Here is a 14,750-nt window from a genome sequence, read left to right as displayed (position 1 = left end):
CCTGTTATCAACATGATTTTCATTCTAAATCCCTAACACAACACCATACCAGCTACTAGGAGGAAAATTAACTCTATCCTCGCTGAAACCAGGACAAGGTGTCAAAGTGAGATCTGATTCTGGAATCTGATACTGTGAAAACAGCACTGTGGGATTCCCCAGTGCAGGATTTTTATTCACTGTCTGCACATTATTTGGATCAATTAAGAATCTGAGAGATCACTATAATTTCCTACCTGCCATTATGACAGTTAAAGATTCAGCATCATTCTTTCTTATTCACGTCTGTTTCACCACTAAACGTAGTATCTTGTTTAACTATATTACATATAATGTTACATAGGTGTGCTTTTTTTTTTTCCACAGGAGGATCAACAAGAAGAAGGACAAGACTAGCTTATTCTTAAAAGCTTTTCAAGATAAAATCCACAGAATTACAAATTAACGGCATGGTCTTTGAGATGAAGAGAAACTGTTTTGAAAAAAAAAAGAACATTAGAAAACAATGTGTTTTGATAACAATGTAAACTGAACCATGAATCCACTAAAAGATGTGAAAATGCAGATGCTCACTACTGGCATAATTCTCACAAGGTGCTGTAATTTCTCTTGATAGTAAGCATTATGCAAGGTGGGATCCTGGAACTGATAAAGGCACAAACAAAACTTCCATCAACTTCTGTAGAACCAGGAGTCCCTTTTAAGCTGGCTAGTAAGTGCTTGCACGATTGGATTCAAAAATAGCAGGGAACAATGCAGAATGTATTTTTTATTATTATTTTTATTTCTAGTAAATGAGAAATATAAATGAAATTAGATCATTCCTAGGGAAAAAATCACTTCAGATGACTTTTAGAATAAGTAATGTAAGGAAATAATAGTGTTAATGTAGCACTTTTGGTTCAGTAGTATTGTATATTTTTTGTAAGTCAAAATTCATAGTATTTTTAATGTAATACTGACACCAGTAACATTACCTTTTCTAAATAGACAAGTATTATATGTCTAAACAGACAAATGTATCTTTTCTTGTTCTACATCACATATCCAAATGCCTTCTGGTAACATGGCTAATGGAAACTCTTAACAAGGGAAAAAGAAAATGTTATAAGCTTCCTAAAATGTATTTGAGATCATGCTGACCTTTATTTATATGAAAAAAAAAAATCCCATAGGAATCCTATAATAACATATATACTGAAATCCTTAAATGTTTTCTGACTTTTCCCTAAATACGTCTTTTGACTATTAAAGTGGATTATAGAAGGGATAATTAAAATGCATGTAAACAGCTATCTCTGCGTGGAAAAAGGTGTTACAAAAATGAGCCTAGGTCTGAAAGCTTTTATATCAAAACATGCTTTGCTAATGTCTGGTACTAATGTGGTGTTGTCTGTAAATTATGTCATTTTTATAACTCTAGTTTTGTACTCATAAAAATTGTTTGCCTTTATTAATTAAAGTTGGAAAACAATTACTCATGGAGTAAGAAAAAAACATGTTCAAAGTGCCTTAATTCTGCAGACCAAAGTTTAAGAGAAGTTATCTGTTGTGCTTTTATACTTCTGTTTTGAAAGAAATACTCAATAAACAATTTGTCTAAATGTCCTTATATTTGTAAATAAATCTTTTTTTTTTTTTATGAGAAAGCAAATTGTAAATATTCTTAAACTGTTAGTGTAGTTTTTAGATCAAAAATATGCCCTCAGAGAAGCAAGCAGATATTTCCCTTTCTCACCTAGAATAAAATAATGCTCTAACTGCATCATTCCCCTTAAAAAGAATTTAAAACTCCCTTAATTCAATAATCACATACTGTGAACACTATCATCTCAATTTCCTTATGAGTGGTAAAGATACCTGAGCACTGCACTGTTATGTTTTGTAGACTTACTGAGCTGACTATTGAGTATCTCAATAAGGTGACCCTACTATCTATTGTTAGAGTGCTGTTGTGGTTACTAGGAGGAAAATTAACTCTATCCTAGCTGAAACCAGGACAAGCGATTGGGTGGAAGGATGGCTTCAAACCCTGGTAAGAACTTTTAGGTGAGAATGAGGCCTCTCATTACTGCCCAGAGGATGAATTAAAGCTGTCACTTTTCCACAGGATCTTTTGCTGTCATTAAATCATGTACTTTATTATGTTCTCTTCACTGATACGTCATTATAAGAGGTTCAGTCAATATTTTGGAGAGCAGACTTTAGAAATCCATTCCAAGTCAAATCATTCTATGTTGCTATGTGAACGATGCTCTTGCACCATGGCATGGATTCTGGACTAGTTTATCTCCAAATGTCCCTTCTAACCCAAACCATTCTGTGATTCGGTGCTAGGGGAGGGATGTGTCTGTGCTCTCTGCTACCCAAAAAGGAGAGGCATATCAATGAGAGAAAGACAATCACAATGGTCCAGGAAATTAGAATGGCATATGTATCCGTACACCAAGACTAGGATAATGTATGTTTCATCCATAAGACATTTTAACAGAGTGCCTTCAGATTGTGACAGGCCACAAAATGGATATCATCATATCAACAATCACTGGGTTGATAGAGAAGGACCTCACAGTTGTCACAGCAACAGACTCTCTTTTAATGTCACTGAAATATAAAAACTGTATAAAAACTGTAATATGCACTGTATGAAGTTCAACAAGGCCAAGTGCCGGGTCCTGCACCTGGGGCACAACAACCCCAAGCAGAGCTACAGGCTGGGAGATGAGTGGTTGGAAAGCTGCCTGGTGGAGAAGGACCTGGGAGCATTGGTGGATAGTCGGCTGAATATGAGCCAGCAGTGTGCTCAGGTGGCCAAGAAGGCCAACAGCATCCTGGCTTGTATAAGAAGCAGTGTGGCCAGCAGGTCTAGGGAAGTGATTGTCCCCCTGTACTCGGCTCTGGTGAAGCTGCACCTCAAGTATTGTGTTCAGTTTTGGGCCCCTCAGTACAAGGACATGGAGGTGCTCAAGAGAGTCCAGAGAAGGGCAACAAAGCTGGTGAGGGTCTGGAGAATGAGTCTTATAAAGAGTGCCTGAGGGAGCTGGGACTGTTCAGCCTGGAGAAGAGAAGGCTCAGGTGCAGTCTTACCACACTCTATAGATACCTTAAAGAAGGCTGTAGTGAGGTGGGGATTGGTTTATTCTCCCACGTGCCTGGTGACAGGACGAGGGAGAACGGCTAAAGTTGCAGCAGGGGAGGTTTAGGTTGGATATTAGGAAAAACTTCTTTACTGAAAGGGTTGTTAGACATTGGAACGAGCTGCCCAGGGAAGCGGTTGAGTCACCATCCCTGGAGGTCTTTAAAAGACGTTTAGATGTCGAGCTTAGTGATATGGTTTAGTGGAGGACTGGTTAGTGTTAGGTCAGAGGTTGGACTAGGTGATCTTGGAGGTCTCTTCCAACCTAGATGATTCCATGTGTGACTCTGTGATTCTGTGAAATAAATAAACCACAAAAACAGTAAGTGGAGACTAATGAGTAAATGGTTCAATAAAAACAGTTTTTCAGATTAAGTTCAGAGCAGTACATAGACACCTAATGCCAGCGGAGAAGACTGAAATTTTGAGAAAATACCTTCTGACCACAATTACTGTTGAAGGAGACTTGAGAAATGATCAAATACCTAAGAAATCAGTGATACTCTGTTTCCTATAGATTTCTAATTTCTGTGTTGAATACCTCTTTTCCAAATTGATCTGTAAGTGATTAAGAGGTTCAAAAATTTATATATGACTGACATCCACCTGCATGTCTCCCCATGCTCTGCTACACATTCCCATCGATGTACCCTACCCATTCAGAACATGACTACATGGAAACAATGAAAGAAAACCTAAAAACAGGAGGAAAACAACAACAACATTTTAATAGTATTTGATTCTTACCTTATATGAAGCAGTAAATGTCTCACAACCCTAACACCCTTTTTCTCAGCCTTTGCTGAACAGGAGTACTGCAATATGCAGCCTGATTTTTAAATCACATGGGCATCAGCATCAAATTTCTTACATTACTTTTTTCTGTCAGGGTTTACATTTTTAAGATTAAATAATATCCTGTCAACCTTGGAACTGGGTAAGAGTAAATGTTGCTGTTTCTAAAGACACCAGGCTTTGGGTTAAATCCTGCTCTCTTAATCTTTTGCTGCTTCTTTTAAGATAAAAATGTCATCTCTGATGTTCTTCTAAAGCAATATTTGAGTAACTATTTTTATTAGTGCATTTAAAACTCTATTTCAACCATGTGTATTCAATGTTGTGTTTTTTTTTTCTTTTAATTGTTTTTGAAAGGCTAATGTGACATTTCATACAAACTCCATATTTTATATACCATGAACATTTTTTTTAAAAGATTGAAAATCTTAATATTTAAATATTTAATATTTAAAAAAATATTTTATAAATTTAAAATATTTAAATATTATTATATATATTATATATAATAATATATATATTATATTATAATTATAATTATATATTATACAATATATATAATAATATATATATTATTATATATTATTATAATTATAAATTTAAAATATTTAAAATATTTTAATATTTTAATATTTAATATTTAAAAAAATAATCTGATATTTTGTAAAGAAATATGGTTTACATTTTCTCAGAGGCTCTATATTTCAATTAAATTCTGTTTGTGTGAAATGGAGACTTTTGATATTAGCTATTTTCAAAAAAAAAAAAAAAAAAAAAACAAAAAACAATTTTTGAGAGAACACCAGACAGAACATTTTCAGGTTATACATTGAATTTAAGGAAAGATAAAATAAAGTACTATTTACAACAACACTGTATAGGTACAGTTGCATTCCTCTTTCAGACTCTCAGATTGGTTAACAACTAGTATCAATCAAACTGACAAAAAGTTATTTCTTTAACATTGCTGTTTTTGCCAGTGTTTATGACTAGCAATAAAGTTGGTTAGAACACTCTAAAATCCATCTAGAGATTTAACAGAATTTAAATAAATTATGAAAATCACAAGAAGGTGTTCTTTCTGTTTTAGCACGTGTTTTGAGATTAGTATTTGTAAATCAGATCCCCAAGTATTTTACAAAGAAACTTAATGTAAATGTCTCAGTTTTACAGATGGAAACAGTCACAGAAAATAAATAAATAAATAAATAAATAAATAAACAAACAAAATGAAAACCTCTCTTTAGAATTCCTGGTCATTCCACTGTTTTCTAGATCACATTTATTTTATGGTTTTCTCATCTCTAGCTAACATCAGACATCAAAACGCCATCAAAGAAAAATTGACATCCTGTTATTTTGATGGTGGTACTTTGTGTGGTATGACAGCGATTAAGTAAGCCTACTACAAAGCGCCACGTTCTCAAGAAGGCATCCTCCTGGCTGTACACATACTTCATTTGGAGACTGTGAAGCTTGTTATTTTGTTCTTTGTTTTGTTCTTCTAGGTAGCCTTGAGAATGGTCCAGAGCATAATTCCATCTTCTCAAGTACATATAACCAGGAAGTTAAATTTTCACAAGTTCTTTGCCAGTAGATATCAAACAAACAAATACCTCTATATGCCACTCAACGTGAGAAATATGTTCACGTATATATTAACTAGAGAAGGGAATATTACAGTAGGGCCTCCCCATTGTAATTGGATTGTGTGTGCTGTAGAAAGTCTTTTTGATATTCATGATAGCACAAGGCCTCTTGTTCAGTTATTAAAAAAAAAGGTCTCCCTTTCTCTTCTGCATAAGCCACAGGAGTGAAGATTTCAGAAGGTCATATTCTTGTCACTTTTATCCAAATGTATATTTTCCATAACATTTCAAGAAAATGCAGGTATGACAGCATAAAGGCTTGCAAATATTTGTGAAGTGTTGTTTTTTCAGTATAGCAAGAACAAAATATATAAAAAAATGTTCACATCTGTAGTTTACCTCTATTTTAACCAGTATTAAATAAAAAAATCAGTTATATATGAGTTTTGTGTTTAACTGCTAGCACAGAAGAAGAAATATTAACTACAGATTATACATGGGGAAGAGGATAATTCCTTATGGTAAAAATAGTTAATAAAATAATATCAAGTTGGTACTACACCATGGGAAACACAACACATTAATGATTGAAAGCTTTTATTTAGGAGATTTTGCAGTCTCCTTTACAGCTGTAGTAATTTATTCCTAATGTCATATCATATGAAAATATGATATGACATTATGTTATGGATTTCTTCCCCATTAAACAAAAGGTACCACCCAGAGGAATGACATCAGCACTAACACTTTGGATCATGAAGTTCAATCATTTTCATGAGTTTCATAAAATGGTCATGACAGATGAAGTTACTAACAGTTATATGATGCAGTATTATACGTGTTCAGAGAACTCTAGGAGGACATTTTCATGTGAAGCACCTGCTGATATAAATGAGACACCCAAGTAGAAAAGTAAAAGATTATATTTTTCAGGTCAGCATTCTTAACATGTTATATCAAGAAAAAAAGTTTGTGCTTTCCTGTAGTATACTAAAATGGCACAGAAAAATTGTCCAGGAATAAAATCTAAAGAGGTGAGAACTTAATTTGGATCAATGAGATTAGCATGCTGTAAATTACTGTCCATCCTCTATGCTGTGATATCCTATTGCTTGTATGACTTTAGACAGCTGCATTTGCAAAGTAAAACATGCCATGGATCTGGCAGTCTCTTACACTGCTCTGTGCTGTAGGGGGCTTGCCTTGTCCTTAGACTGCAGTCGCCTCAGGGAGTGTAAATTCCACCCTCCCCAGTCCTATTATCTTTTCACCTCTGTGTAGCAGGGAAATAGAGCAGCTGAAGATCTAGCCCACCATATTTCAAAGATACGTGGTACCACCCAGTATTTTTAGTTTTACAGTACCACTTAGGGTGCTGGGGTTTGCACTCCTACTTCCCTTTCTGGTCTGATGCATCTCTTGCATGCTCAGATTTCTTAACTTTTGGTTATACTTTACATATCCGTACTGCTAAACAAAAACAGAACCAGAGAATTTGCTCTTACAGTTATATATACTGGCATATGCAGTCTGTATCCACACTGCACAGCACTTTGCCCTCAGCTTCTTTTACTACTTGGTGTTCCTATGACCTAATTTTCTTGAGAAAAAGAGGGCATTTTTAACTCCTGTTTTAGAGTGCATGAAATAAGATGGTATATTGTGGATTGTGTCTTTACATGACACTGAAAATTTCTATTGTATGCACTGTGTTAAAATGTAAAAGAATTAACTGAGAATGCAAAGCCTGCTGGGTCAGGGTTACAGGAAGAGAGAAAGCCATATCTCTGCAGTCTTCTCTAAACTGTTGGAATGTTTCCTGGAACCTGTTCTTCACAGATTAATGCATGGGATTGGCTCAAAAAGTGCAAAATGGCATGGGCCAAAGCCATGATACAGAGTGCTCTAACAGCAAACTATTGTGTCCAGTGCTTCACTTAATTCCCATATCCTATTTATAGTACAGATGTAGCAATGGACTACAATAGTTGGAAATGATTTTTTTATATATATTTTTATATAATATACCTCATGCTTAACCCCAGCTGAGCTGTTTTAAATTAGCTACCATAACATTTAAAAGGAAGGAAATTAAAAAAAGGAAGGGAAGGGAAGGGAAGGGAAGGGAAGGGAAGGGAAGGGAAGGGAAGGGAAGGGAAGGGAAGGGAAGGGAAGGGAAGGGAAGGGAAGGGAAGGGAAGGGAAGGGAAGGGAAGGGAAGGGAAGGGAAGGGAAGGGAAGGGAAGGGAAGGGAAGGGAAGGGAAGGGAAGGGAAGGGAAGGGAAGGGAAGGGAAGGGAAGGGAAGGGAAGGGAAGGGAAGGGAAGGGAAGGGAAGGGAAGGGAAGGGAAGGGAAGGGAAGGGAAGGGAAGGGAAGGGAAGGGAAGGGAAGGACCCAATGTCCTTCTCTGCAGAGCTGCCTTCCAGCCAATTAGCCCACAGCCTGCTCTGGATCATTCTTCCCCAGCGGCAGGACTTGGTTTTTGCCTTTTTTGAACTTCATAGGAACTGTGTCGGTCAGTTTCTCTTCTTAATGGCAGAAGATCAATCTGATATATTGATAAATCTTTTTTTTTTTTTTTTTTTTTTAGTCTCTGCAAACTTGCAGGGTGCAGGATATATTCCACCCCATTGTCCAAGCTGTTAAGCAATATTGCGACCAGTGACTGCTGGGGTACACTGATGTGAAATAAAAGATTCTGCTGATCTTGATGTATCAGATGTTTAAACTATGAGGAGTGCTGCTCCATGACTGCTTTATAATCATGCATTTCATTAAATCTCCTGCTGACACTTTTTAAGGTTGTTTCAATCATGTCTGGTTTGAATCACAGTCAGTTAGCCCTCTAATTGTTAGTCCAATTAGATTTTTGTTTGTTTGTTTGTTTGTTTTTCCTCACAGAGGAATATTTAACAGTTTTTTTCAACAGCTTTATTTTCCACAAATAAACACGTGACCTGAGTCAGGGCCATATGATGTGAATGTGATATTAAACACAATTAAAACAGTATGTTTATTAAGTGAGAAAAATACATCAGTGCAAGAAGTATTGTCAAGAGATGGGGAAATTTTCAGGGGCACAGTCAGCAGTTACTTGAGATATGATTTACACAAGTTTATCCCAGGCCCTTCAGGCTGTTGACTGTACTGTGAATGATGTCCAAGAGACCACTTACGGTCCTCACTGTCCCTGCAGACACTCAGAGCTAAGGCGCCTGCCTGTCACTGTCAGTCTGACACCACTGATCTGTCATAAGTTGGCAAATCCAGCCCCTGCAATTCTCAGCAGCAAGTAGAGATCCACTTTTTTACAGACACCTACATCCATTCCTTTGAAGAAATTAACAGCACTTGCGTCTGTCTTTTGTAAACACTTCCATTATGAAGTGCCCACATAGCAGTGGAAGATGTAGATGCAGTGGTGACTGAGTCTGCCAAGTCTCCCTGTTCTGCTCCACTCTAGAAGGAATCAGCTATGATCTAATTCGGAAAGACTGCTCTTTCCAGTGAAGGTAGAAGGACAATCCATTTCTTGGTCCCAGCTGGTTAGACACAGGAAATACAATAAGTACAAATTTTAAATAGGAATGCTGGCAAAAGAACATTTGAAAATAAGATACATATTGGCATATTTTTTTCTTTTATATTTTCATATGAAATTAGCTACAGATAAACTGGCAATGCCTTTGGGAAATCTTATTCTGTGGTGCTGAGAACTTGGCAAAAGAGCATGGGACCACTGCAATGCACATACCTCCTGTAAAAGTCTTCAGAAGCCCCAGGAACATTTCCAAGATCATGTCTCCTGGCATGTGTCTCAAAGATGCCCTAACTCTACTGAGACAATACCTGAGTGCTTACTGTGTGCCACCCCCAGTCCTCAGCGAGGACTCTGAAAACATGAGGCAGAGAGATGTCATGCCACAATCCAAACAGAAGCAGTCTGGAAGAAAACAGCTGTACATCAAATGTGTATTTATTATTTCTCCAGCTGTAACTCGGAGACATTACAGATGGAAAAGTCTTACTAGATCATGTTATCAATCTCCTAGCCAAGGCTGGAGTGTTCCCCACTGTTACAGTCAATAATGCTTTGCCCAGGCAAGTGGTACCTTCCCACAGTCTTTCTCTCACACTAGTCTCAGAGCCTTTTTCCCATATTCTGTTCTCCTTCCTAGTTTAGCTGCCAACGGACTAGGCAGACATATTCCATGAAGTACTCTTTCATCAAAAAAGACAGCTGATTTAGCCATAACAAGGATGAGAATCCCTGTTTATGACAGTAATGAGCTTGCTCATACTTTCCTGAAACACCTCTGCAATTGGAAATATACTATGGTGTTGAACAATCTATTGTCTTTGATTTACTGTGTAGATGGCCTCATAGCTTTGTCACTTTTTTTTTTTTTTTTTTTTTTTTTTTTGGGGGGGGGGTCTCAATAGTGCCATAATAGTTTAGGATACCTCATGAAAACATAGAAACACAGAATGGTTGAGATTGAAAGGGACTTCTGGAGGTCATCTGGTCCAATCCCTCTGTTCAAACAGGGATATCTACAGTCCTAAAAGTACTTAAAGAATCAATTACATTTGTTTAAAATAAATAAATAAATAATCTTATGAGATATATAATTTCCCTCCTTCTCCCACAATAACATGTATTTTTCAAACACCAGTGCAATGGGGAATTATTCCATGTAACCATTTGCTCTCCTTATAAATCAAGTAGAATTATGTCAGCAGAAGTGTGGAAGACTATAAAATTCAGCATTCTTAGTTTCATCATTCAAATATTTACTGGTCTGAAAGTCCTAGTAACCTCACCCCCCTGGAAGCCAGGATGTTAGGGCTGCCCCAAGAATCAGGCAGCAGAAATCCATTTCAAAGTCCATTTGGCTCTTGGCATCAAGACACTGTGACTCAAAGTTCGGAAAGCTTGTAAGCTCCTGATTTCACAGCCAGAACTGCCTGCAAAAAGGAGTTCCACTGACTGAAATAACAAGAGAAAATCAGGATGTATTAGCTGATCATAAAGAGACAATAAGGCACATGCACAGTCCTTGGATGTGCCAAGGGACCTGTCCCCAGGAGAATGGGGTATTAACACCATTGTGAAGAACACTGATGAGACACACGTCATGCAACTGTGGTCATCCAGATGCAGGCATCCAGGACCAATTTACACTGCTATAGGTGCAGGAAGGGGCTACAAAAATGATTGAAGGAGTGGAAAACTCACTTTCTGATAAAATGAGCAAGAGTTTAGTTTATTTAGCCTTGTAAAATGGAGGGTAAGGAAAAAGTGATTGTTTTCTCATACACAAGGAAGAATAAAGAGCTATAAAAACAAAGAATCTTTTTGTGGGGAAAATTACAAGAAGGGATTTAATGACTGAAAATATGACTATTGCCAGAGCAGAAGCTTAGTCACCAAAAAGCACCTTCTGCAGTTCTGGACTTTGCTGCTAGGATTATGCTCCTTGTAACTCGCTGATGTTTACCACAATTTGCCCCAATCAGGATCTAAAATTAATCTTTTTCATGTGGCTGCACCAGCCATAGCCTAGAGTATTCTCCTTCTTATGCATCTTTTTTAATATCCCATCTGACACTTGGCAGAACAAAGACCTCCTTCATTAGGACTGGATCTTGTTCAGATCTGTCCCTGTAGCAACAGCCTCATAATAGAGGCTGAAATTCTTCACATTGAGAGGAAACACAGAACTCAGATTTTCCGTTCTTGGACAAGACATCTTACTACTAGACAATTAAATCAAGTCAGCAGTTCTATCACTACACTCTCTGAAGAAAAAGTTTGCATGTTTTTTTAGGTGCCCAGTCATGTTACTTAGATGTTCTCCAAGCATCTCTAATGAACTAAGGCATTAGAGATTGTCATCTTACTGTGATACCCAGGATAGAAAACTATGCCCAGAAGAGATGTGGGGGTCTGTCAGGGCAAACACAGATGTCCAAAACTCTTTAGTAAGGAGTGACCTCTGTTTGGAGAAGGGCGCAGATAGAAAATTTGGTTAGGGTTATGTGTATTTTGGGTCTGGATTGGCATAACTGGAGTGGATTAGTCTATGCATAAAATTCTACAGTCACCAAGGAGCATAAAATTCTACAGTCACCAAGGAGCATTATTGATTGCATATGCAACTGACACAGCATATATGCTTACAAAGTAAATGCATCTGTAGTTTGTTCACTAAGAATCTTTTCTCTGTCTGCCTCATCTGTCCATACAAGCTGTGTACACAGTCACAGTGAATTTCTCACATTAACATATTTTTGTGCATTTTGTATCTGTGTATTCAAGTGCAAACATCAAAATTTACAGTCCAGTTTTATAGTGTAATTCAAATAAGCTTAGGACAGCAGCCAGCCACTCTGAAGTGCTACATAAACAAAACTGCTCTAAATTTTATATAAACAAGTAGTGTCAGATGTTGCCTATGTACCCAGGGTTTAGAAATGCCAAGAAACCAGCTAAACCATTGGTCTTTTACTGTCCTCCTTTCTGCTCAACAGTTTAGTTTTGAACAGTAGATTCTGTTTCAGAAGTTAAAGTGTACTACATTAACAACAGTGTCATCTTCAGCACTAAGATCCCAGACCCAGTGCTAAGCAGTTATTTTGAATCTTTAGTTTTCTCCCTATCCAAAATTCCAGGCCAAAAACAGGGATCAAGACAGGGCTCAGCTGGTGACATTTGTGACTTTCCTTCTAGTACCACTGACAGATTGCCATCTAATCAGATTGTGAGGTTATGATCTAACTCTCTGTGGTTTCTGTGTGAACACTATTAAAAATAATTTTGCAGTGGAAAATTACCACGTAAGAACTAACAAATATTGAAGATGAAAAACAGATTTTTGCATCTCTTCTATTCCCTTATGGTCTTTTATTCATTCACGGTTGATGAGGCACTACCAGAAGCAGACTTGGCTCCTCTTTTCGCTCTAGTCACCACAGCACCCACAGGGAAACCACAGCATGGGGAGGAAATCCCTGTATGACCCAGGCTCACCCAAACATGGGGGTGATGGCATGATACACACAATCCTAGCATCTCAGAAATATTTTCTGGTCTCAGAATAATACTGCAGACAGGTTAACGGACCTTCATAATACATAGCAGAGATTCCCCTACATTCTCTTCCCTGTAGCATTCAATGTAGTAAACCCTCACTTCTGTAATTTAATTATTTAGGTTTCCCACTGTGATACCATTATTGCTTTGATGTTCTCTTTTAGTTATCACATTCAAGAATCTACAGGAAAGCAAGAGATTTTTATTTGAGCAATAGCTATAACTACAATTAACAGACAAGGTTTCAGGTACACAAATCCTTTGCCAGGGCTGATGTGGAAGCATTCATTAACCAAGCCACACAGTATCAGAAAGATAAGTCACTTCATAAATTTAATTTGCCAGATACAGTAGGTGTTTCTGGGACAAAGATTTACCAGTTGGTTCATTATAGACAGTAGTTGGATATCATCTGGGTGGAGAAATCCTATTCATACAGACACCAATGGGAGTTTTGTTAATTTTAGTGGGGGTAGAATTACATCACATTATTTTTCCTTTCCTTTTGCACTCCCTCTAATCTTAATTTATCATATTTCCTGAAGAGGATGCAAGCCTCATTAGCAGTGATTCTGAACCTGAATAAAGCTTTTAAACACATGGTGTCAGTGGGTTGAAATATCTGATAGTCCTACTGCCAGCACTTGCTAACTACAACAAAGGGAGTTGTGGGTGAGAGATCCCGAAGGGTGGGTGGTTTGGATCTATGTCACGCTCTTCATGGACTTAGAAACTGAGTAGGTGCCTAAGTCTTACATCTGCTCTGCAGTATATGTATTATGGCTCTTAAGCCTTATAGTATCCAGGAAAACGTGAGTTCTAGAGTTATGAATATCACCTACATGAAGCTGCAGAAGTGACTGGTGTTCAAACACAAGCATGAGAAATTGTGAATGTGAACATTTGAGTTATGGTCTAATACATGGTTAATCAAAACACAGCTCGATGTAAAGCATTCATGTTCAGTTTGTTTTCAAGGGTAATACTTTATGAAAGAGCAGTGTAACTGGGGAATCTGATTTACTTTTGTTGCTTCTAAGGAAGAAAAGATCTCCATTTTGGATAAATGCATTCCAGAGTTCATTGAAACAGACCCAGTTAATTCACTCTTAGCATTTATTTCCACCCTCTAGATCTAAGCCAAATCATCCTTTTCATCACAACAAATATCCTTAGAAGCTTGGCAGTACGTCACTTCTATGTTTTCAAAAACATTCTTAAGAGGTTAAGATGACCTTGTCAGATTTCAGTCATGTGACAGGTGTGGAATGGCAATAACTTAAAAATAGTGGAAAATACCTGATTAAGGTGGTATTTTTTGTCTGTTTTGTTTTGTTTGTTTTGTTGTGTTTTGTTGTTGTTGTTGTTGTTGTTTCTATAAAACACAAAGGGTTATTTTCTATACCAATTTTTTTTTTTTTTTGATTTTGGTGTTATGTTAGTTAAATGAATGGTGTTATTGAAAACAAATATTAAAGCAATCAATACTTCATGATATAACATTCTCCAGAAAGCATATACAGAGCATCACAGGACAACTGGAGAGCCACTGGTAAGCAGACTATGGACTGATCACTTTTTGTCTATGCCATCAACAACTTATGTAAGCATCTCCCTCTGAGTTTCTTGACTTTCCATCATATAGAAGTGCTAGTCTACCCCTAGGGTTTGGAGCTTCCTCTAGAACAAAAAAAAATGGCTATCATCAGCTGATAGCCACTCTGTGGCCTCAGTCCATGGACACTCTTGAGCCAGCCGTAGAAGGTAGTGGTCTATCCATCCTAAAACCCTCTTATTCCCTGTCCCACAACATTCAGCCCTCAGTTTCACAACTTATCATTCTGCTGGGCTGCAACATAGATTTCACCTTGTTTTTGACACTCTGGACTGAAAGGCACAGGCCAAATTGCAATGTTTAGAGAAGGTTTGGTTTCACACACTATCTGAATGAACCAATTCACTGTAAGGGAAGCTCCCTCTGAACACCATGGGCACAAACACTGCCATCATATGGCACAGCATCCAGGAATCACTGCTTCCTGAAGCTTATTCGTTCATCTGTGTATAGCTACTAGCTAACTGCAGTCAGAAAGCCTAGAGGCTGAGAAAACACAGATGGTCAGGCTTGATAAGAA

At 37.4% G+C, this 14,750-nt stretch overlaps 1 protein-coding gene across 10 annotated transcripts in view; it reads left to right on the top strand.

The window, feature by feature from the left end:
• POSTN (periostin) overlaps nucleotides 1–1,608 on the top strand; it is a 35,486-nt gene extending 33,878 nt beyond the window's left edge. For all 10 annotated transcript variants that reach the window (XM_084506135.1, XM_084506140.1, XM_084506142.1 and 7 more), the window contains one exon: nucleotides 367–1,608. In XM_084506135.1, the coding sequence (XP_084362261.1) occupies nucleotides 367–407 (41 nt within the window). In that variant the 3' untranslated portion in view covers nucleotides 408–1,608. The remainder of the gene's footprint in view (nucleotides 1–366) is intronic.
• Nucleotides 1,609–14,750: the final 13,142 nt, after the last annotated feature.

This window comes from Aythya ferina (genome assembly GCF_964211825.1).
Source record: "Aythya ferina genome assembly, chromosome: 1".
In the NCBI taxonomy this organism is placed as follows: Eukaryota; Metazoa; Chordata; class Aves; order Anseriformes; family Anatidae; genus Aythya; species Aythya ferina.
Note: the sequence above shows the minus strand (reverse complement) of the source record. Positions and strands in the feature narration are given on the sequence as shown.